Source organism: Lasioglossum baleicum, chromosome 16 (assembly GCF_051020765.1).
Source record: "Lasioglossum baleicum chromosome 16, iyLasBale1, whole genome shotgun sequence".
Lineage (NCBI taxonomy): Eukaryota > Metazoa > Arthropoda > Insecta > Hymenoptera > Halictidae > Lasioglossum > Lasioglossum baleicum.
The window spans coordinates 10,684,223-10,709,716 of NC_134944.1; the positions used below are offsets into that span (position 1 = coordinate 10,684,223).

Consider the following 25,494-nt stretch of genomic DNA (forward strand, 5'->3'; position numbering starts at 1 on the left):
ATCGACGTAAACAGGTTTTGTTTCGAAAGAAATTCGAACTTTACAGGTGGTCCGTTTGAAGTGAACCTGCTCGATGTGTCTGAAGTTGTCAATCATAGTGTTCATTTGATAAAAAATGAATTGTCTCATATCATATAAAAGGATGGAAGGGTTGATTTCTCTCTTAAAGTAAACAACGAGCACAAACGAAAGACAGATGAATTGTTAGATGGGTCCAATGAACACTTGTGCGAAGTGTTGCCAAAATCGACGTGTAATTCAAAAGATTGAGAGGGGATAGACATTTTCTTGGAACAAACTTTTCGAAGGAAAACTGTATTTGTATGTTAAAATAGGGTCTTCAATACGTATGCTAGATTCGTTTTTTAACAATGGTAACACTGTACCAACTCATGGTTTTTCTATGTAAGAAGATTAATTATATTTCATGAATAATGAACTACAGCGAATGGTGTATTCAAAAATGCATAACTCCACTAAAAAATTGAAAGTAACATTCATATTCCCTCTATTCTTCTACCTACAAAAAACCATTGACGTGGAATTATGCGCCCCTCGAAGCCATGTAACTTTTGTTTGAAACATTCTTCAGTATCATTAATAATTTCAGAGATATGCGGGTGGTTCACTTCAAATAGAACATAATGTATATTTTGCTTCGGTTCTTGCAGTATAATAACGAGGGAGACTCGTGATGGAAAGTTTAACAAAATCTACTAATTGTAAGTAAATAGAAATATATTTTCTTTCTTTTTTAATATGTTTAATGGGTTAAAAAATTGTTTATTGTTTTAAATTAAATCTACTCATACACTGTCTGGTGATTAGGTTTGGGGAACATTTGTTATGCCAAACGAACCTTTCTCTCAATGTCAAATTCAAATTCAAATCGATGTGTTTTCAACAGGATTGTATATTTTGAACACTGCAAACGACGTAAAAATTATTCATGGTTCACATTGTGTGTTAAAACGAATGTCGAATGATAAATACTAACACATACGTCTAATAATGTATCACGTTTCTCTAACTGGCGCGTTTCGTATTAATTTCTTCCTTGATTTCACGTAGGTGTTCGACACTATAAATCATGATCTGCTGATAGCGAAAATACATAATATAGGGGGTTCGATTCAGCCACCCTACCTTCGTTCCACTCTGATATTCATAATCGCTCAGAGCAGGTTATGGTCAATGCTTCCAGACCAGTGACCTTCACCATACATACAAACTAAAGGTCTCCCGCAAATCTCTATATTTGGTCCTTTAGCGTTCAACATTCATGTTATCGAATTATTACAGATCTGTGACGACAGTTCTGCATATCAAAGATAACCTCATAAAATTGATATAACTGTACAGGGTGTTTCATTTGAAATAATCAATGAAACTGGTGACGATAGCGAGAAATGTAATAGAATAATTATACAAATAAGATCTTTTTTAATCTTCTTTAACTTAAAAATCTTTGCTAAACAGCAAATATCCTCTAGAAGGAATTAAAAGTGATTTCAAAAGACAATTAAGAACAAAATAGTTCCCTCACTAGATTAGCATTGTCTCAGTAATATGTTGGCGTTAATATTTTGTTTATTCGATATCGTCTTCTACTTTCGAAGAGGGAAGAAATCAAGAAATATGTGCACAAAAACGAACTTTTTAAAATTGGACCAAACCATTTCTGTTGTTTTTCTAGATGTTAGAGGAACTAGTTTATTAGATTAATCAATCCGAAATTGCTATTGCTAGTGCCTATAATAAAAAACATATTGATTTAAGTAAATTATGTACATTGACAAAGTTTCGCCGAAATATGTTGACACATTAAAAACCTACAAGTATTGAAAGATGTAAGAATTCCTGAATTTTTATCTTACTTTAATTTTTGCCATTTTTAATTATTTACAGCTCGTAGCAACCTTAATCGATTTTGATGAAACTTTGTGCATGTATACAACTTACATAGATGTAGAAAAAGCATATTTTAAAATTTCGTTATAGACACAGATAAGAAAGTTAATTTTTTCTATAGATTTTGAAAAAGTTTTTTAACGGTGTCCATTTACTTTTGTCCGCGACTGTAAGCGCTATTTTGGTCCCGAAGTTGTCAATACATGGGGCATTACTGTATCCGTCGTCGTATGCTCAACAAACATTATTTCGAACAGAACGGAACGTAATAATAATTAGACTGCGGATGTTTAATCAAAATAAAAAATGTGTGCGTTGTTTGCAAGACACAGGAGCCAAATAAAGAATTTTTATTTAGCTTGATTTTCTTATTCAGCTGAGACTAGTACACTGATATCCTTCAATCTTTTTAATACGTCCACTGCTTCAAACTGTACGTGCCAATTTTTGTCATAAATGCATAAAATCCGCAGTCTAATAATAATTATCCATCGATATATAATATTTCCTTTATTTCCAGATGTACCGGTGCATTAAAAGTTTAAATGACACGGGAATTCAAATATAGTCGCGAGTTCCAGCGGCTGTATCTGCCTTACCCTCGTTGTTTTACCCGAGTTCATTCCTGAAATTCCTCGCGAGTTTGTTTCATAAAATATCGAATAAATACCCGGTGGTATAAAGTTGTCTCGTGTTTCATATTTCGAGGAAACGGCCGATAAATATAAGGAATACGCTGCGGCTTGACTGGACCGAAAGAATAGATGCCATCCGAAATGCAGCGAGTCAGAGAGAGGGACAGAGAGAAAGAGAGGGAGAGAACACAGTGCGAACCTATGCGCGGTATGCAGTCTGACCGGGGTTTCTTGTTTGTCTGCATTTCAATTATCGGACATGCAATACTTTGCTTTATCGGAGCCTGATTTAGACATACCTGGCCGCGGGCAAGTTTCCTGCATTTCCGCTTTGCCTCTTCTCCGCTTTTCCTACTCTATGGAAACTGACATGCCTCCGAGGAATTTTACGACGCTCGAACATTCGGGTATACGTCGTGGTCTGTCTTTTTATGCATGGCTGGATCATATTAGAAAAAACGAACGTATACAGTAGGTTGGCTCTTATTTACTCTTGTCAAAAATGTTTGTAAAAATTTCTTTTATAGCATTCCCCAGAGTTGTTCTAAATAATTAAAAATAAATCTGTGCAAAGTTTGAGCGCCCACAGTCACGAGAAAACATGCCCCAAGGCCCTTGAAAATTAAAATAAGTAATTCAATGTTCATAAAATCGTTTTTCTCGAATATCTTCCAAATTATTCACTGCATCGAAAAATATTTTACACAAAACCTGTAGATCTAGGCAGACTGCATCTTTTATGTCGTATTCCTTTTTTTCGTAAGACAATCGGTGTTCGAAAGAAACTTAGAAAAATATCGAAAAATGCAGGAAATTGCACATATTTTTTTTATTAAAAGTAGAAAAAATTTGTTGTATAAAGAGAACTGCGTTCGAAACATCCTCTAAAATGAACCGTTAAATTGATATGAGCAAATAATACGACTTTTAACTCCGGTAGTGCAATTGAAAAATGTTTATTCTTAAATATCAAATGGCACCATATGTTTCGGACGTCGTAAGATTGTTGCTGACGTTTAGACGAATTCCATAGTGTATTATACCATGACCTTGAAATGACCTTGCACTCAAAAATCTTGTGCAAATGTAATTTTAATGAAAAGTTATTTCTCACAAAATAAATCAGAATAGATCCACCCTCAATTATACAAAGCTGCACCTTTTGTATTGGATTTTTCGTTGTCGCTGTGTTTGTGTTATAACATGCAGTTGGTATGTTATGATCCCGAAGTTCTTGATATACAACGTAGAAATAATTTATCATTAAAATTACGTTCGCACAAAATTTTAGAGTTTATTGTGATTGAAAAAATCGGTCATAGGGCCCCAGAGGTTCGGTCAGGTGGGAAACTATGATTTCTAGAAAACACGTATTTCACAGCACTTACTTAGAAGGAATGTAAAAATAGAAAAATTGACTTTTTAAAAATGAAAAACCGGGATACACCACTGTGGTGGTCCGCCAGCTTGCAAAACATACATTTCCATTAGGTTTTCGACGGGAGCGCGCGCGATTCTCCGGTGAAAACGTGCGCAAGCTTCTCCGCGGGTAGGGTTAGAATTTCCGGGTCGATGTTTTATTCAGGGCAACATCGAAAATTCGATTTTCTCGGATTTAATTCCGTCGCTTAGCGTGTTGTAACCTCGGGAAAAGTTTCCCGATTCCGGGGCACTCGTGTCCCCGGGTTCAGCCGGGGGTATTCCAAACGGAGAAAAGAAAAAGAGGGGGGAGTTAATTTCGTGCAAGGTTGAACCGTCGCGACGGTACGGGGGTAGTAGTGGCGGGTGGTTGAGAGGAGGAGGGAGGGGGTGGTGGTGGTGGTAAAATGGCGCAAACAGGACGGCCCGTGGAACGGCAATGTGTCTTTCGTCCGGTCAGCTCTCGGCACCGCTTCCCTTGCCTAGAATACGTTCGGTAATTGCGTTTGTGTGTAGCCAGGAAGTTTTATTTGGCTGGCATTTATTCGGCAACGAAGAGACAGCAGCCCACTTAGGAGGAGAGACAAATGTATTTACGTCGTGAATCTGCCAGGAAGCCCGCATCCACCTTTCAAGCTTACCCCTTTTATCCGGGGATTCTCGCGAAATTACGGGTCGCTGCCGCGACTGCTACTTCGCCCGATAAAATGAGGCGAAAAAAGGAGAGATGAAAATTAGAAACTGGACGGAACAACGAGCTAGCCGGATGCTGCTAATTGTGACCAATTTTTACTGCTGTTCGTACGGCCCGTTCGGAGACTTCCCCTTGAATTTCTAACCAACCGGCAAACTCTAGCCGTTGCCTGGAGCTTCGTCCCGCGGCGCGCTCTATCCGCTTTAAGATAAAAGAGTGCCGGAGACAATTAATTTGGGGAAAGCACAACACGCTCTATCTGCCCGTGAAGTCCTCTATAAGCTGTACGCTATAAGACCTGTGTATTTACACCCGGGGATAGAATGATAGCACAGATTAAGGATGTTCTGAAGGTACAACGGGAGACAAAAGTACAAGAAATTCGAAATCCATCAATATATTGGCAATGAAAGCCATTCATGAATATATTTTTGTTTTTGAGTGTATTTTTTTGGAGTTTCTAGTTGCGTTTTTTTAGGTTTAAATAGGGTTTGAAGTGGATTTTTATGAATTCTCTATAAGAAGACGTGTTAAAATGTGCGAACTTTAAGTTGCTATAATTCTTAGACGGTGCAGTGAATCGAACTCAAACTTTGGTAATTGCATTAATTTAGTAAGAATTATATCTTGTCAAATTTGCAAAAATTTTGTTGCGTTTTTATATGTATACCTCCAGAACATCCTTAAGATTTACACGATTTTAACCCCTCGCGATTTATTTTACGGTTTCTGTGATTAGAACCTTTTTGTAGTTCGTAATTTTCTGAAAAGAGGAGAAATATCATTTACAACATATTACATTTATTGTATGTTTTCCAGTGGCTGTACATCAGGGGTGACGAACTTCTCCGCTGGGAGCCAGAGAACCCCCCACTCAGAGTCGCCAGATGAGAGAGGGAGCACGAATTGAGGGGAAAGAGTAACCCTCTCCTGCCGGACACATGCTCCATAGAGACGGAACGCGGTGGAAAGGGAATAGCGTCGTAGAAGGGGAAGGTAAAGTAGGAACACTATTTAAATAAAAATTACTTAAATATTAAAATATTTTTAAATATTAAAAAATGAAAGAGGACAAAGTTATTATAATTACTAGACTGCGGATCTTTATGCAAAATAAAAAATGTTTGCATCGATTGCAAGACACAGGAGCCAAATAGAGATGACTTTCTTGTTTTAATTTTCTTGTTAAGCTGAAATTAATACGCCGATGTCTTAAAATCTTTTCAATTCGTCCACTGCTTTAAATTGTACGTGCCCATTTTTGTCATAAATGCATGAAATCCGCTGTCTAATAATTACTTATGTATTGTTGTAAACCAAATAAGGTTTATGTAGCATATACACACACAATATGTACATGAACATATGTACTGTCGTTGGCAAGCAATGTAATGGTGTGTTATTTTTTATTATCTGCATTAATGGAATGCTGTGCATATTTTTATATCACATAAAAGCGTATGCCAAAACGAATTCATTCGTATAGGACTCGATGATCTTCAAGGTCGTTCAAGGTCACAAATGGAATTATTATTTGCATGAACACCCTCTATGTCGAGTTCAAAACTGGTACACTACGTTCACGTTTGAAGTAACAACGAATTTTGTTTAGGTTCCCTGTTTCTTGGAAAAATCATCGCCTGTTGTCGATTATTGCTCCCAGGTATAATCGTTTATTTCCTATTTTCATTTGGAGAGATAAAAATCGAGGAAAAAATAACCAAAGGAGAGACAAGTGCTCCTCGAGTGTGCACGCTTTGTTGCCTGGCATATTAAATTTAATTATGGCCATCGGCATCAGCGCGATCTTCTGTATAATAAAATGTCTGGAATAGTAAAGTATGATAATGATCTAATTAACAAGTTAATTGAAAACTACAGAAGATATGAATGTTTATGTGCGCCTACGGATAAAAATTATAAATGCAGAGATATTGAAGAGTGGAAATCTGCAATGTTATTAATAAATTACACAGTACAACTAAAGAAAAAACTTCCAAAAAATTCTCTAATATTTTTACAAGTTCGCGCGAAGGTGATACATAGTATTATAGATGGTTAGATAAAAACTTCTTCCATATTTTGCATAATTTTGTTACACAAACTAACACCTTCAATAAACTTTCTAGGTATCCCATAGGGGCTCACTTTGGCTTCGAAATAATTATGTGTGGAGCTCTCTCGTCTCGAAGTCAGCCCGGTCAGATAAGTGTCCCGCTAAAAGGCGAGACGGGCGTCGCTAAATCAAACACAGTAATCCGGGGACCCTAACACGTTCGATCTCTAATAAAGCGGAGTGCAGGGAGAGCAGTGGTGTTCGGTTCAGATACCACCATATGCTAAATCAGGCGAGGAGAATCGCATTAGGGGTTATAGTGAGTCTGGGTGGCCCGTGTTAAAAGTAGGGAACGCGGCGCAACGGGGGGTGTAGATCGCTCGGCTATGACAGAGCGGCAGGGCTGGCAAGACGCGTAAACGAACGTGTACGTGTAAACGCTGCTTCGATAATAGATTCCCCATTTGGAGTTCAGAGTTCTACGGTGAATCTGTAACTCCGACGATCAAACTGCTTGCAAAGTTTGTCGCTCGAATCGAATGGGAGTTTGGGTAACTCGTAGCTAGACTGGCTCTTCCCTCTTGTACACGGTTATGTACATGTACGGTAGCTACGCGTATGTACGCGTACGTATCTCTCTTCTCCCTCTGCTGTCTCTTATGTACACACATGGGACCACGTGTGTACACGTGTGCGCAGAAATGTGTGTACGCGAGCTCGACGAGGCACCAGTCGAGTTGACTGTTCTGCGTGATCTCTTCGCGCATTGTCGATGCCACGAAAAGTATCCGAGACTTTTCCTCCTTCCGATTCCAGCCTCCTCTCGTTTCCGGCCGAGCCCGTCAGAACTGTGTACCATTAAAGTGTTTCCCAAATGTGTCCCGATGCCACACGGGATGCACAGCGCATACATAGGCAACGCCGCGGCGGTTGTTACACTGAAAAGTGCGCCTTCTACGCGCCAGCCCACCGCGGAATGGGAATTACGATAATATGGCGGATGCGAGGCCAGGAAATCGCCGTTTCTCCGTTTCCGGTACCGCTTTTAACGCTTCACTATTTCAACGGGGCTCGAATTGTCCGCGATACAAAATTTCCCGCAAAAAGAGCCTCTCGCGTAATGTATTTGATGCGCAGCGGATGACTCTCTCTCTCTCTCTCTCTCTCTCTCTCTCTCTCTCTCTCTCTCTCTCTTTTTGCGTGACTTGCTTTTACGCGAGTTCCCGGTAACGTCGTTTTCAAAACACAAAGCAATTTCGAATTTTGCACGATGTACCTCCCGGGACAAAACTATAATACTAGGCAACTGGTGCTCCGAGAGATGATCAAGAAAAATTGGCTACCCCCACTATCGCGCTGGCCGGCTGGGTGGCGGTAGCCGATTCTACGTCGTCGACTCTCAGAGCAGCAATTGCCATAGGGTGACCTGTGAATGCACATAATTAGTATGAAACGAAGAAGAACATTTATTATGTCCTCTTCATGTTGAAAATGCAGGGTTTGACCTATTCGCCATTGCATTAAGTTGTTTAGTCCGATCAAATGACCGGTTCTAGATTTTTTACTTAGAAATTATTGAATTAGTACAGATGCTTCCATAAGATAATTAAAATTTAATTTCGTTGAAATTTTATATATCATTTCCTACTAAAACTTTCTATCAAATCATTTTTATCCCGAAAATAATATCTCAAATTATCTATAGAAGTGATTTAATCAATTTCTGATCATATGATCATGATTTAATAAAGTCTAAATAAGTTAAATCTTGTCAGTTTTATAAGGCAACATGTGTCTGTCACTTTTATAGCTTGGTACGTTTAGCGTTAATGGTGGTCGAATCTATTTTCTTATTTTTCTGTTATGTGAATGGAGAATTGTTGTTGAATTAGGATCATTCGCAGAATCTTTTACAGGGCAGCAGGAGGTTTCGTAACATTTCTGACGGGTTCCCTACGATATTGTAATACAGTTTCAAATGTTGTATCTGCATTAGACAACTTTCTGCATCGTTACGCAGTATTCTAGCAGCGTTTCGTGCTGTTCTAACAATATCCTAACGTATTCGGTGGAGTTTCTTGGTGTACTGGCATTACGCTGCACGAGAACAGCTTCAGATAGCGCCTGAAAACGTTTGCGATGATAATTCCCCGAAGAGTAATCATTTTTATCGATTAACGCCGCCGTTCCACTCGATTATCTTACACATTCCTGCTGCGGATTATAGCAGCTCGACATTCGGAGATAGGAAATTTCAGCAGTTTAGTAAGGGTTTTAGAATTAATATTTAGACTGCGGATCTCTATGTACGTTACTGTGTTCGTAGATTATTTTACAGAAGTCAGAATAAAGGAAAAGTATATTTCGTCGGCGAACTATTTGCAAATTTTACTGTAAGAAATTTAGAAATATCATTAATGTAAATATCTCGTGTGAATGTGGAAAAAATGTGAATATTTTCCATGGATATTGTTTATTCTATTGACAACCACATGTATTATACCAACTTATTATAATTGAATTTTAAATTCAGATCATATTTTTTCACTGCAAATAATCTGTTAAATTATTTACATAGCAGTTAGTTCTTTATATTATAAAATGCATTTTGTGAACGTAATTTGTTGTAAGACACGTGGTTCTTTGAGTAAAACCTGAAGTGAAAATATTTACTCATTCAAGATAAACGGCTTTGAAATTTACAATACTTTTTTCTATAATACATATATGCATGTCTTGAAAAATTCTCGCATCTTTTGTACGCGGTTCCTCATTCATATAGAGTACCTTCTGTTGTGAGAGCTCGTACACCTTTTACTTTTTTCAAATATTCTCCATTCTTACCTCTTTCATCCATGCTGCTGTCTGGACATCTACAACCACTTTTGAACATAAAGCACATATCCTTTCTCGTTCTTCGGTGTATCGTATGGATCAGTGCAAATATTTATGTATCTTCCTCGAAGATTGAATAAGAATATTATTAGAGTATACAACCATAAACACTTGTATAGCTAAATAAGCTTCAAATGTTTCATCACTAAACCTGTGGAGCAGTAAAAGTGTCTGGCATATGTTGCTTTATAGGAATGGAATACAGGAATAAACTTCTTCCTCTTTCTTTATTTTTAATGGGACCTTCACCAACTTATTTGCGGCAATTCTCTGATTAAAATGATACCAAACACGATGTAGTCCCCAAAAAAAGTAGAACCACACGATCTAAGAAACAGCACGGACCCGATGGTTTTTCTTAGATCAAGGCATTACCGTATCACGACTTTTGCAATATATTTATTAAATTATAACGCGATCAAAGAAGACGTCGGATGTTGTGCAAATATTTATCCAAGAGCGCAGAATCCCGAGCGCGTGTTTGTCCGTTGACTAATTTTTGCAAAGAAAATTGAAATACCATAATAAGCGTTCCGATCGTTCTCGATCAGGATCGCTGGATAAATCGATAAATTCGTTTCGCGCTTGCCGGCTGGTATTTCATAACTCGCGCGGGTGTACGTATTACAAAATGTATTTTCGGTCTCTGTTGCGCAACGTCGGTGGCTGGGAACGATGTAATAGCACGACTTCCCGTGGCTGTTATGCCGCGGAGGGTTCGATCAGGCGTAAAAGTATTTCTGACGGTGTAGCTGGAGCATCGGATGGCGAGAGTCAGCGTGCATCCTGCACAACGAATATTTTAACACCTGCGAGCGGATTTCATCCCCGCATCATACTCACCCTTCTACACGGCGCCTTTCCCCGTGGATTTAACACTGAAGAGCACTTATCGCTCTCTTGCACTCTGCTCCAGTCACAGCTAAATCGTCCCGCTTCAAGTTCGACTTCGAGGTGTGACCTCCCTGGCAACCATCTCTCTCTCTCTCTGACACACACACTCTCTTACCCGTTTCTCTGTCCCACGGGCTGTCAGTCTCCATCCGTTCGTCCTTCTCGTTCACTGTCGTCCGCTTTGTCGGTCCGCCGTCTCCAGCTTCTGGAGGATCGTCTAACGGACCGTAGCGCGGGCAAGGTTAGGGTGAGAGGCGGCGAATTCCACGGAGAATAGGAGCGGAGTCGATAATAACCGGGCAAAGTCCATTATGACGCGTTTAAGGATTTACGTGGAGGGATTATCGATGCTCTCCGGGGAGAGGTTCGGAAAAAAGAGGAGGAACCTCTCGAATCCCGCACCTCTTCCGTTTTCTGCCGTTTTCCCTCCTCTTCCTCCACCCCCCTCGAACCCACTCCTTTCTACTGCGAGATTTACCTCATTCTCATCTTCCCACCGTCATATACCCCCGGTCCCTGCCCCTGGCGCCTCCTTGCTCCCACTGATCTCCTATTCTCCAATCTCACTCTGCTCGTAAAGGATTCAAAAGAGATTGAAAAAGATTTGCTCGACCCGCCGCGAAGTAAGTAGAAGCGAACGAGAAGAGGCGGTGTGTAGGTAACCGAGAAGGGTGGGCCACGGTTCGAGAGGACCGAGGGGCTGAGGAGTCCCGGTGATCAGAGCCGGGCAGAGCCATCGTACTTTGTCGATAAAATAAGTTTAAAAATTAAGAGTACGAAGAGTCGAGTTAATTTTAACCCAGGCCAGAGAGAGAGAGAGGGCTCTCTCTTCGCCCCCCACTTCCTACACACCCCCGGAAAAAGAACGCGGTCCCTTAAGAGTTTACGATACGGGCAGGAACTCCTGGCCAGCGAGCATCGTAGGTAATCTGCATTATAAAACACTCGGTCGGAAGATACCGCGGGAGCTGCAGCTGCGCCTAAAGCGTAAATACAATGGAATATTACAGCATGCGCGGGGCCCTCTGCTCGCGCCTCTCTCTTGTACGTACACTCCTTTAAATAAGAACTGCTACCGACGGAGACAGGCTACAACGGTTTACCTGCGCCGCGCAACCACCGGCTACGGCAAGGGTTACATTCCTTCTCGCCTCTACTTAGCCCCGCTATCTACTGGATTTTTTATGGCCGTTCGTGAATATCCTATAGGTACAGACTTCCGCTTTCTACGGATTAAAGAAAAGAAACCGCCGGCGAGAGGAGCACGGAATTATACCGTGCGCCGAGTCAATGGGAACTTCCATTTGGAATAACTCGTTATTTATTCGTTTGATCTGGAAATGCTTCGTAAGTTGGACAGCCTGATGCGTTTTTCAGAAGGGAGATTAATTATAATTCCCTTGTATTCGATGTGGAACTTCTGAATCAACATTGACTGGTTATTAGACTGCCGGTTTCATTATATGATAGAATGAGGGCGAACTTGTACGAATGCCCAATAAAAATGAAGGTTCAATTTTTTAAATGCAATGCATGTATTTTTTTTAATATCATATGATAGCGGGTGTCAAAACGAATTCATTCTTATACGAACCAATGAGCTTCAAGGACAGACAAGGTCAGTAGCATGAGTGTTCTCCCATGTTTTTTAATTTTTCCTTGATCTGCATTCATAATCTTGAAGTAAAAATATCAGAGTGGAGAAACGAAGTATGAAGTTCAAATTAATATATTCATCAACCAAAATTTTTTAATATAGGCCCACAACTGACTTCAACTAAACAATTTAATGATTTCGGCGACACAGGTTCGATCAAATGTTACTCGCTAAGCAATATTGCAATTTAAATTGTTCTCGACGTTTCGATCTAAATGTAGACCATTTTCGAGAGGAATTTTGCGTCTGTTTTACAGACAAATTTCACTAAGCAAAATTGCTCAGTGAGTAACATTTGATGAAACCTGTGGCGCCGAAATCATTAAGGAAAATCATAAAGGAAAATTCACCGACTTCAATATTTAAAGTTGAACAATCTAAAGTAACCAAAAGAAACTGTCGAGTTTGCAGCACATTGTTATTTGAAGTCGTTACGTGTAACGAAGTGGTCTTTTCTCTGTTTTGTTATCCTACTTCATCAAAAGGATGCGCAAAATAAAAATTGTCCGCATCGATTGTAAGAAATAGAAACTCAATTGAACGTTGTTTCTTCCCTTAATGATTTTAATACAGAAATTATACATTGACACCTTGGATTGTTAAAATTTTTCAACAATTTTGAATTTCATCTTCTCAATGTTGCTCTAAATGCATAAAGATCCGCAGTCTAGTAATCACGAATACTGTAGTGAATGCATGAACATAAGTTATTAGCCCCTGTTACGATCGATACTCGGAGTCATTCACTCTGGACTCACTTTAACTACATTTGTTCACCCTTTTCAACCCACTCCGGAAACTAATTCGAATCCGTTATGTACCCCAACTAAGAGAGAAGTCCTTCTCGATCATTCATGGGGTCTTGGCCGTTGTATAGTCCTCTGGTAGACCTTGCATATTGCACAGTAGGTGCTGACTGCATCCTCGAAAGGCCACTCAATGGTTTGGAAACCCTTTTGACTTTTGATAACAGTCCATCCACAATAACGGGAACCACTGCCTTTGACTACACCTAATTCTACGAAAAGTTTCGTTGCAGCTGACAGTACATTAATTTAACAGAAACCTGGCTGTTAATAACTCAGCAACATGGAAACATACTGAAATGATTATCGTCAAAATTAATTACACTTTCACAAGGAGTTGATGCAAGTATCGCAAAAATATTAGTATGTATTTTGTTAGCTGCTGATGTTTACATTGAAGAATACAAATTATGCTAATGATTAAATTAGCAGATCTTTATGCAAAGTAAAAAATTTATGTACAGCAAGAAATGGAATTTATATAAAAAATTCTTTCTTTATTGATTTTTTAATACATCAAAGATTAACATTAACAATTGATCTGTAAGTAAGAGTACCTTCCGACAAGATTGATTTTGCAATTGCAGATTTTCGTTGAAAAAAGCTGAATACTTCCTCCAAGTTCAAAGTATTTAAGAATTTCGTAAGAATATTTTCAATAGCAACAATAATTTCTATCACGGTCCATGAAATAATTCTCCATAAAATAATCTATATTTTGGTATTATTAAAATAACGCTTCTAAACTGTTTTTTACGTAATTCAGTGATTAAGAATTTTATTCATACACTGCCTCTGAATAAAGTGTTAATACCAATTACAACATTTTAAGCAGGTTCTGGGAAATTTATACAGCCGACGGTAGTGAAGTGTGTTAGGGTATAGAGGGTAGAGTGTTAAGCAGCGTAGCGGTGCAGCTAAGAGAGTGCAAAGACCTTTCACCTCTTAATTTCAGGAACGATTCCGCTCGGAGCCTTAACTTTTGACGCGCACAGGGATTTATGGTACGTCAATTGCTATTGAAGCGCAAGAAAAATTCGAGACCCTTCGCTTCTGAATTAGGGTTCGAAACTCGTCCGGCAATCGATGGAGAACTTGAACTCAATGGAATAATGAAAGGCTGCAAGCGTGTACTATCTCAATCTCGCAAATAGACTGCTGATTTTATTTATGACGAAAATGTCCACGTACAATTTAAAGCAGTGTACATGTTAAAAATATTTAACGACATCAATCTATTAGTTTCAGCTTAATGAAATAATTAAATGAAGAATACTATTTTTATTTGGCTTCTCTGTCCTGCAATCGATGCGAACATGCTTTATTTTGCATAAAGATCCGCAGTCTAGTTATGACTTTAAATGGCCGGTTTTACAGTTTTTATTTTATAATTCTTGAAGTTCTAAGGATCCATTAGAAACTATTAAAGAAATTTCATCATTCAAGCACGTATTGTTATAAAAATTACACGAAATTTAAATAAATTCAGTCTTGTCATTTTTAGTAAAAAATGTATTTTGTGCTCGCTACGGTTATCGTTAATTATGAATTCACTTTTTTCATTGTTTTCTATTTTTACTAAATTCACTTTAACCTCGTATATAATCTCTTCCATAACATTTCACATTTTTTTATTATTTTAAAATATTCGTCCTGAGAAAATCGAACCAGTTATCTCATAATTTAGTTAATTGTGTAGCAGTATAATCCGTTTCGTATCTGTGCCATTTCTCGGAAAAATTACTATTACATTTTTCATCCTTCAGCACGTGCGGATCCATGCAGTACAGGAATTTTTCGTTCCTGAACTGGGCCAAGTAGAAACTGAGGAAAAAAGTCAAGCGTGATAACATTTTTAGAATGAAGAACTGAAAATTCTATTCTATCTCCATTTGAATTTCGGTAGTTGCTCTTCATACGTGAATATACATTGCAAAATGAATAAAAATTTCAGCAGGAAACAGATCATCAGAAGACTGCTTTCAAAGATTAATTTGCCCAAACTGGTTTAGTTTTTAAGAGCATTTTGCCATCAAACCATACAAAAATAGGAATTTGTTACAGGAAAGATAAGTGGCGTTGAATTAAAACACTTTTTGCAATAGTTCAAGCATGATATTTTGTCATAATCGTAGTCGTAGACCATTCTTTGAAGATATTTTTAGTTTCTCGATTTCAAACTATTTTACGTAGAATTATATCTTTTGTAAATGGTGAGAGACTTCTTTTTATCAACAAATCGGTTAATATCGTTTATAATATGTATTACTACACAGGGTATTTCACCTAACTTCATCATTGGAAATATCTTGTTTATTTTTTATGGTGGTTATAGGCAAAACAATTTTCTTAGGGTCACATTTTTCGTGATTAAATGGGACTATATATTTTCATGACAACAGTCTTATAGTTCATAAAAAAAACAAAGTCAACGATGTTTTGTATGTTGACCTTCACGTGACCTCCAAAATTATCTCTTAACCTTTTAGTATCCAAATTTTTATTATGTATTTGTTAATTCTCTACTTTATTCAAGCAATTTTTAACGTACTCTGGGTCTTTAAAATCACTTACCTAATTCGATGTGAAACATCATGTATATTCGTTTCATTGTCATACCATTAATCATTGATTATGTGATAATCATTATGATATCAATCTTCACCCGTCTACGTATCAATTTGATACGTTTTTCACTTCTTCTGAACGAGATAAACAATCTTATTTTGATTTGACTTCATCTTATTCCCTCTTTTTCATTTTCGTTGAAGAAAGCCATGTCAGGGAAAGCCATAAAAAGAAAGTTAGGATCTTGATGTGGCCGTTCATTGGAAACTGTCATCTACAAGCTTTGTAACCTGTACAAGAATTTATCCAATGTCCGATGGACATGTTGTAAAGTAACAATAAACAAAAGAAGATGTGTGCCAAATTTCATTTTGATGAGACATTTTTGGCTGGGCGATGCAACATGTGAGTCTTTATGCAAAATATAAATTGCATGGAGTGGAAGCCAAATTTAATAATTTTAATAGATTCATATAGGTGTGTACCTACATTAAAAAATTTATTTTACAACATTCAAATCCTACATGTTTAAAATCTGTAGTCTAGAGTGAAATCCTTCATCAATCATCATCAGTAGGAACAGTACTAATTGTATTATAATACTGAATCAGACTTGTGATGAATATTTCAAAGAGAATCTGCTGAATACAATAATTTTTCTGAAGTCAAAATAAAGGCGTTTGCTCACCTTGAGGCATTTTTCTCACCAGAATTTTTGTATTATATTTTGTACTCGCAAGTAACACTCCCCAACTGATACTCACTGATTTGAATGAAATTTAACGTACTTATTAAACACCGAACAATATTAAATACGTGTTTTTTTGGTTTCGGCTAAATACGCTTTTTAGGGGTAGAAAGCACCCTTCAACCTCTGGAGATGGAAACGTTTGTAGCTAATTATTTCTTAAAGGGTACAATTTCTGAAAAATGTGCTAGACCCAGAGTCTGATTTTTTTCTTTTTTGGGAAAATAACGCAACAAATTAATTCTGAAGACAGATTTAGAGTCATCGCATAAAATTACTGATTATAGATACACGATGCGCTCAAGGTCCGGCAAGTCCGGCTTATTATTTCCTAATTTAATTGACCTCAAGGTCGATTTCACGGACGCCATCAAGTGCATCACTCTGAACTGTACAACTTTGGATCTAGCACTTTTTTCAGAAACTGTATCTGTTAAGAAATAATTAGCCACAAACGTTTCCATCTCCAGAGGTTGAGGGGTGCTTTCTACCCCCAAAAAGTAGTGTTACTTGTCAGACCCATTTAAAAGATGGTGTAAAAAATTGTAGGTTTATTTATAAAAAATTCTGGTGACCTCAAGGCGAGAAAACCTTATGAGAACTACTGTAAAAAGAGTTGTTAAAAAATTTACTATAATCGTCTTGGAGCTCTCCCTGAACCATGCTATACTTCATAAAAAAATGTCGATAATCCTGCTAATAACAAGTAATCTAAGCTGATCGCGTTCGGTGGTCCACCCTGTACATCGCCTATTGCAAGATCTGGTAGGATTAGCATAAGAATTACTGTGCCCGAACAAAAAGCGACGTGTTAACATGGTCCATCGGGAGGATCGGATCCGGTGATCCGTAGATTTGCAGTTGGGTCTTCTGGGGCCGCGGTTGGAACATAGAGGATCCGCAACGGAACAGGATTAATTCAGGAATCGTTCGACGTATGATAATTCAGGTGAACTGAACGGAGCCGACTGTACCGTCACGTACCGCCAGCCATATTTCGCGGTGCGAGCATCGCCGGTGAATATCGAAAAATCGATATTTGCTGGACCATCGGCGCGTTGTCACCTCCATAAATCAAGCGGATTCGGTCCGCGTACGCATGAGTGACGTGATTTAAAAAATCTCCGACCTCGGAGGCGGCATCTCCATCTTTCCCTCGTAAAATCCCGGGGCCACCAAATTCAATTGAATTTTGCGGAGCATCGATGACGGTGTCCGGATCGAACGTGTCGGCGAATCGATTCGCCGACGATTGCGGGTATCAACGTTGTCGTTGTCGGTTCGGTCGGAGAGTTGTAAACGGGCGAACGGGTGTAGAGTAGGTGTGCACTGATTCACGACGCTTTTAAGGTGCCTTCGGTGTCCAGCCTCGAGCAGATTCCAATTTAGATGCGATGTCGCTGGTGTCGGCCAAGATACCCCCCGCGGTGGTACGCAGCCATGACCAATATCATCGTCATTTCACCGGTAAACTGCCTCCGTTACCTTCCATAAACCCCGGCGTAGACTTCGACCGGCTTGTTTTTATACTGGGCACCCCCGCACGGCTACAGGAAATTAAGAATCGCAATCGAATGCACATCCTACGTGTGTACACGTGTATGTAATATATGCCTGGAACAATAGAGAAAGAATGAAGCCTTTGGACATATTATTTCTGCTTTCCTTTCCGTCCAAGTAAATGAAATCCTCCAGAGCGTCGCGCGTTCGACGACGGGACCAGTGGGAATACGGCGAGCTACACTCTGCAACAAAATGATAGCTAAAAGTCATTCTTTTTCGAATTTCCTACCGTATACTGAAGAGAATGTACAAATTGTTACTTATATTTTTGCTAGGTTTTCTTTATAGAATACACGATGTCGTGTTCGATGTGCAGCGAGCAGTTAGTGCAAGTTAACGTGAGTCTTCAGGGGCGACATCCTTGTACACATTTCTTTTTATATGTACAATGTTGCACATTGCTACCGGTGATACCATAACTTGATTAGACTTTTTGATATTTTTCATGTTTTAGGATTCTATCTATTTCATATCCATTATATCGAGTTCTATCTCATTCTACTTCATTCTGTTTCGTATCTATCATAATCCAGAATTATATAGTATCTCTGCTGCTCTACAATTCTATTTAATATCTATCATAATCCAGAATTCCATCTATTTCATATCCATCATAATCTAGAATTCTCTGTCTATTTCATATCTATCATATTGTAGAATTCTATCTATTTCATATCTACCATAATCCAGAATTTTATAGTATCTCTGCTGCTCTACAATTCTATTTCGTATCTATCATAACCCAGAATTCCATCTATTTCATATCTATTTCATATCAAATTTGGGAGGTTCATGTTTTAAATAAAGGGAGGTTCATGTTTTAAATAAAACCTATTACAAAGATCTGAAACATGTCCGGTTAAACGTGCTCAGTGCTGTCAACTTGAACAGTAAATATTTCGAAAAAGTTATTCCAACATGTAGAAAAATATCAAAGGTTTCAAAGGAGAGGGAATGATTGCACCGACGGAAATCTACAATTTTAATCTTTCGACAAGCTACTGTAAAGAAAGTTAGCCCTTTGTACTCGGAATGCCTGCTTCTCAGGCATTTTGCATTCCTTGCAACAACCCGGAATGTCGGCTTTGCCGGGAAAATTATAAAATGTAAATATGAATAAATAAACTCGCGTAATAAATAAATTGTTCATAATGAATAAATCATCCGGAATTTAATTACATAAATTCTCTGTTCAACTGTGCAATTGTTGGAAGGAAACGTGAAATTGCTTGCTGAACACAAAGAGATAAATTATACTACAATGTAAATTAAAAAACAATGGTATACCGTGGCTTTAAAATGCATTTGAAAATCAAATTTCTAATTTTCCAAACTTTTTCAATGTTGACAATAATCTGTTATAAATTTGTAACGAAGAATCGTACAACATTAAGATCCATTTCCAAGCTTGATGCCTCTGAACATTATTAGGAATTTATTTAAAGAAGGGTCTGCCTCACCGATTACGATGACCTTGAAATATGTTGTTAAGGTCATCATTCTGAACAACTTTTCCCTATAGTTCATATACTTTTCCCTATATTGGTCAGTGTTTTTAGTTAATAATGTCTTAACGAAGCTGTGGAGAACATTTTCGTGAACGAAAAAGTTATTTCAAATGACTGTGTAGGAATCGTCCCTTTCAAGGAAGTACAACTTTTTTGGGTCACCGTGTATATTATATTGATATTAAAGGAAGAAAGTAATCAACTGCACAAATATCCAAAGCAATGAAGGTACAGAAAAGTTGTGAACCGTCACAAACTTTAATAACTCGGAAGAAACGTGCAATTTCGAGAGAGCAGCATCAAGTTCGAAGAAGACTGCCAGGTAAATTGCTGAAGAGGGTGGAATAAACACTGATGTCAGAATATATAACGTGTTTTACAGGAAACGTGAATGCCCACTTCATAAAAATGAAATTGCAAAAGAAATCTCACCCAAAAGCGTAGTACAAAGTCGTACTCTTTACAACTACCAGAAAGATACGTTTACATGAATACGAAATGGAGAACAGTCATATTTACGGACGAAAAGAAGTTTAATTTAACAGTAAAGCCTCGATCTGAGAGAACGGTAACCATAGGATCTAAGAAAAACGAATACCCCGTCCACAGGATCTAAAAAACAACACGGACCCGAGGATTTTTCTTAGATCAAGGTTTTACTATACATAGTTTAGGTTAATGGGACCTTGAAACCAATTGTCGTTATATTTTGATACCTTTTATCTTTCTTGAAATTTAATTACTTAAAAAATTATAGTCTTCATAAAAATGAATGAATTAAAATAAATGAGAATGAATACTTAAAAATTACCATTTTATGTGATGAACAGACTGCGGATTGTTATGCAAAACAAAAATTTTCTAAATCAATCGTAAGAAATGGAATCTAATAGTGAAATAATTTTAACAATCCGAAAATAATGTAAAAATTTTCTCAAATTCTTCCAAGGTTCTCTCAAGTTTCTCGCTCATTCAGTTTTGTTCTAAATGCAATCTGGAGGAATCCAGTCACAAGAAATATACAAACAACAAATAATATCGCCGATTATTGCATCTACATTTTCACTTTTTGTACGAACGCACTATCGCTCCGTCTCTCGGCAGTCTCATAATATTTCTACTCTCCCTAATGAACGTAAATCCGTTGTTAAAATTTAAGTCCGCTCCATTTGCGTCTATTTGCAAAGGCAGCCCGAGAAAGCGTAATCCGCAGGGCTCCATAAATAGAAATTAAGTAATTCTTAAAGAGCGTATCTTTTTGTCCCGCGGCCCTATTACAGCGTCGAATAAATTCATCGCTCGGCTCGCAGACTCCGCTCTTGAAAATATACAGGGTGATCGGTAACTGGTAGCACACGACAGAAACGGGGTAGATTTTACCTAACAAAGTACGTCGAAAATGTAAAAAAACCTTGATCTGAAGGTAAAACTTTAATTTTCGAAGATCAAGGTCATTTCAAGGTCATGTTATTATACATATCTGAATGTATTTTTCGATCAGTTACCCGATGCAATAAAATAAAAATGTAGTTATGTATCAAAAAACATCGACGACCTTGATAACTCCGAAAAAATGTCCTTCGGAAAAAATATTCGTGCCAGATATTTGGTCCATTGACAGCATGCACATTACGTAACAAATACTTTTTGCATCACAATAACCTGAAGAGATATTCAGGTGTCCTTATTTAAACGGACCTCCCTGTATAATCAAATTTTCAAACACGATTTTCTCGCAAACAAAGCCTTATATGAAACAGCATTACATGACGTTTTTTAATATAGGATCATTTCGGCTCTACCACCAGCCACCACTTACCCCGTATACAAAACGCTCAAACTCGATATCCTCGCGAACAAACTCTCGCATAAAAACTTCTATCTCCCATGTTCGACTTATTTCTTCATGATAAATCACCCCCTGTTCGTTTGTGTCCCCAGTCACCACTTACCCCGTATACCAAATTTCCAAACTCTATTTTCACGAGAACGAAGCCTCGCATAAAAGAATTTTTATCCCCCATTTTCGACTGATTTGTTAATGTGCAAATCACCCCCTACGTGGGGGGGGGGGGTGATGTTCGGTCGTGCCGCCAGTCGCCCGTCCACCCTGTATACAAAATGATTACCCGGCCCGTCAAGCAGCGAGTAATTCGAGAGAGAGAGAGAGCATTTCACCTGGCCGAGTTCTATCGCGCTTACGTCTCATCAGTCTGTTTATATCTCGGGATACGCGATATATCTTCCGGTTTAATCTCACGGCTTTCTTGCGTGCCCTTTCGCCGAAGGCGTACTTTCGAGGGATTACATTTTCGTTCCTCTCCTCTCCTTCATTTTTTTTTCTCTCTCTCCTCTTTTATTCCCTCGTCTCTCTAAACGCCTCGTGTAGACAAGTACGACACGGCCGAGGTGAAGAATGGCAGCGACATCAAGCCGGGAGCGGACGCATCGCCGGCTGATCCTTTATCCGCGTTTTTCTCGTCGCGATTTTTGCGTTATTATGACGCCGTTCGAGCCCCGGTATATACGTGTATATAATAAATTGAAACGAATTACGCAATAAAATGGCGGTCGTTAAAAATAATGAAACGGTAGAGGGGTGAGGGGAGGGATGAAATATCGTTGGTCCCGGGGTCGAGGACGACCGCCGGCAATCTGGATCGCCGGTGCGAGAGGAATCACGGGAAAAAATTCGGGCATCGACGAATAACGAAAGAACGATGATGGTGTTGGTGGTGGTCGGTGGTGGTTGTGGGTGCTCTGGCTCGTGCAGCCGGTCGTTCACCATGAAAGAGGGAGCGCGAGGAAGGGTCGGGGTTTGCTAGGGGGTGGGGTGTGGCGGGAGGGGCAGGCGTTAGGGGGTGTGGGAGGGCGGAAGAATGGACGATAGGACGATGGCAATGTACACTGGGGTCGGACAGGTGGAGGTGTGGGGCATAGCCACGATATATCGTGGCTGAGCCTTTATTAAAACTGCTTTCGGTATTATTGCTTTCCGGGGAACGTCGAGTCTCGAAAATGGCATTTCCGCGAGATAGGCCGTGGTCGTGTGCGCGCTCCCGAAAATATATATCATGCCCTTCGTGAGACCTGTCGTCTCTGAGGGCACCGTCACAAGCTGGCCCACTACGGCCTGCAATAAATATGCTCTTCACTTTGTACAAGTCGCTAGCTCGCTCGCTACCCGTGCTAGCTCTTATATTGCTCTCGCCTGGTTATTGCCTGCCGACCGAAAATGACTCGACCACTTTGGCTCCTGTCTGCCTGGGATCATCCACCAAATCTGCATACGACGATACTCCTACCCCGTCTCTGTAACCCTTCGCTGAATATTTTTCATACCAACTATATAGCTATATATAAGGCCGATGAGAAATCGGCTGCATCTTCTGTGACTGTTAAAGCAACGACCCTAGGAATGACTTTACGGTACGGTCGACCATCTGTGAGTTTTTCAGCAGCTTCTTCGGAGAGCTGTTGTCATTTCTTTAGCAGTCTGTAGCCGACACGTAGTAACAAGGGTAATTAGAAGGATTTATGACTGATGTGATCGTTCTAGCTTCCCAGGTTCAAGGAACCGAGAATGACAAAGCCCAAGGGACAGGTGGTCATTATTAGGATTCATCACCAACAAGCGACCACGTCACCTCCACTTTAAGTACATAGAAGAAATGGGAGAAAGTCATCGAAGATGACAACGACTGAGGAACCAAACAGTCACAGTTTTAGAGGCAGACGCAAAGATCAGCTCAGCAAGAGTCATTCAGACAATGACATACTCGGTTAGAGAGTCACAGAATCAGTCACACACTTTAAAATTTCAGGATCAGTCACACACTTCAGAGACTCACAGAATCAGTCACACAGTTTAGTTAGAGACTTACAGAATCAGTCACACAGTTCAATTAGAGGCACACAGTATCAGTCACACAGTTCAGTTAAAGAGTGACAGAATCAGTCACATAGTTCAGTTAGAGACTTACAGAATCAGTCACACAGTTTAGGGTCACAGAATCAGTCACTCAGCTCTGAGACTCAGCATCAGTTACACAGTTCAGTTAGAGGCACACAGTATCAGTCACACAGTTCAGTTAAAGAGTGACAGAATCAGTCACATAGTTCAATTAAAGACTTACAAAATCAGTCACACAGTTTAGGGTCACAGAATCAGTGACTCAGCTCTGAAACTCAGCATCAGTTACACAGTTCAGTTAGAGACTCGCAGAATCAGTTATGCAGTTCAGTTATAGACTCACAGAATCAATCACACAGTTTACAGTCACAGAATAAGTAACACATTTCAGAGTTTCAGGATCAGTCACACATTTAAGAGTCTCAGAACCAGTTACACATTTCAGAGTCTCAGCATCAGTCACACATTTCAGAGTCTCAGAATCAGTCACACATTTCAGAGTCTCAGCATCAGTCACACATTTAAGAGTCTCAGAATCAGTCACACAGTTCAGAGTCTCAGAATCAGTCACACATTTAAGAGTCCCAGGATCAGTCACACAGTTCAGACAGTCAGAGTGGTAGAGACATCCACACAGTTTTCAACCTAAGCACCTAATCAACAAGTGTTGGGACGAATTCAAGGGTTGTTAAGTCCTCTCCTGAACTCAGGATGTTGCAGAAGATTTTCCCTGTGGTTGGATGACCACTCGATAAATTATCCATAAATTTTCCACGTTTGTATCTCGTCGTTCCACTTTCGATTAAAAGGTCAACCGTGCGTTGAATCGTGTTGAATTGTCGCCGGTACTTCGATCAGCCAGCGCGCTTTTCGACGAGCGCGTTACCGATATCTCCGGCATCCCCCGTAGCCGAAATTCGTGAAGCTCGTTCCAACTTGACCTAGATTTCCGAGATTGCCGCTCGTCGAGGATATCTCCGTTAGCTTCTCCCTTTTCCCGTCCGAGGAGACCGACAGACATTCCGGTCGATGTTGAATTTCAGCCACGGACGAAAATCTTTCGGATCCGATTATACGTGTACGCGTGTTTGCCGAGACAAAGTGGTACCGGTTCCTCTCGCGCAGGTCGTGCCGCACTTGCGGGAACCCATCAGCCGTATGGAAAGCAACGGGTACGACGATAGTAATAAAGGCATGATGACAGTAATGGATGGTATTGACAACCAGCCGCGTCTCTGTAGCATCGTATCCCCGTCCTACCTTCCGCGTCGACGGAGTCTAACTATCGGAATCTTCGTCTCCGGGCTCGTTTGCCCAGGCTACGAGAAAACAGGTAACAGGGACCAAGCGGCGAATAGTTTCCCTCCCGGATCGTCTTGAACAATGCAAATTGATGCGGAATCGATACTAAGCTGGTGGGAGTTTCTAATAAGATTCTCCCAGTTCCTCCGACACGATATTGCGTACCAGATACTCCGATCGGCCAGAAGAAAGGGACTACACCGCGGTTCCCGAGACTGTCGGAGGTCCTCTGTCGCTTCTAGGGAATGTACAGTGCGCGTTATGACTGACTGACTGGGAATCGCCGAAGTAATTCAATTGGAATTCTGTATTGTATGTCTGAAAGGGTATTCTAGGAGGAAACAAGTACTAAAATCATTTTGTCTATCGAGCACGACACCATTATTTGTCAGATGATCGCGTAACTTCGTGTCCGATTTGAAAATAAAATTCAATGGTTGAATTTTAAAGAACACATCATTCTTTTCTACAATTATGTACAGGGAGATGCAACATTTGTTTTAAAAACTTCTTCGTACAACAAATAACTTGGGAGTTATTTGAAGTCGTCGTGTTATGAGACTCACCCTGTATTTTTTTATTCGAAATTGAACGAGACCAGAACGAAGATTAATGGTTCTCGAGATATGGGATTTACGATTAAAAAATTCATAACTCACTGAGACTGATGATTGTTTTTTAATTTAGCATTCCTCTGATGATCATTCAGTATTTTCGTGATCTGGTTTCTCTGACAAGAATGCATCTTCTTTATTATTCGCTATAAATAAGAGATGCAACTGATAGTGTTTATTTTCAACAAATCCTCATAATCAGAACACACGGTTTCATATACACTGTTTCGCAACGAACGATCGAGTAACATGAGACAATTATGCGATGTGAAACACGTGTGCTCTTCTACCTTCAATTTTGAACATTTTTC

The 25,494-nt window shown here is 39.4% G+C and overlaps 1 protein-coding gene across 1 annotated transcript in view; it reads left to right on the plus strand.

The window, feature by feature from the left end:
- LOC143216929 (uncharacterized) overlaps nucleotides 1-25,494 on the plus strand; it is a 76,034-nt gene that overhangs the window by 9,169 nt on the left and 41,371 nt on the right. The window contains exons 3-4 of the mRNA XM_076440512.1: nucleotides 5,479-5,655; nucleotides 22,914-23,136. Coding sequence (XP_076296627.1) covers nucleotides 5,479-5,550 — 72 coding nt within the window. The 3' untranslated portion in view covers nucleotides 5,551-5,655; nucleotides 22,914-23,136. The remainder of the gene's footprint in view (nucleotides 1-5,478; nucleotides 5,656-22,913; nucleotides 23,137-25,494) is intronic.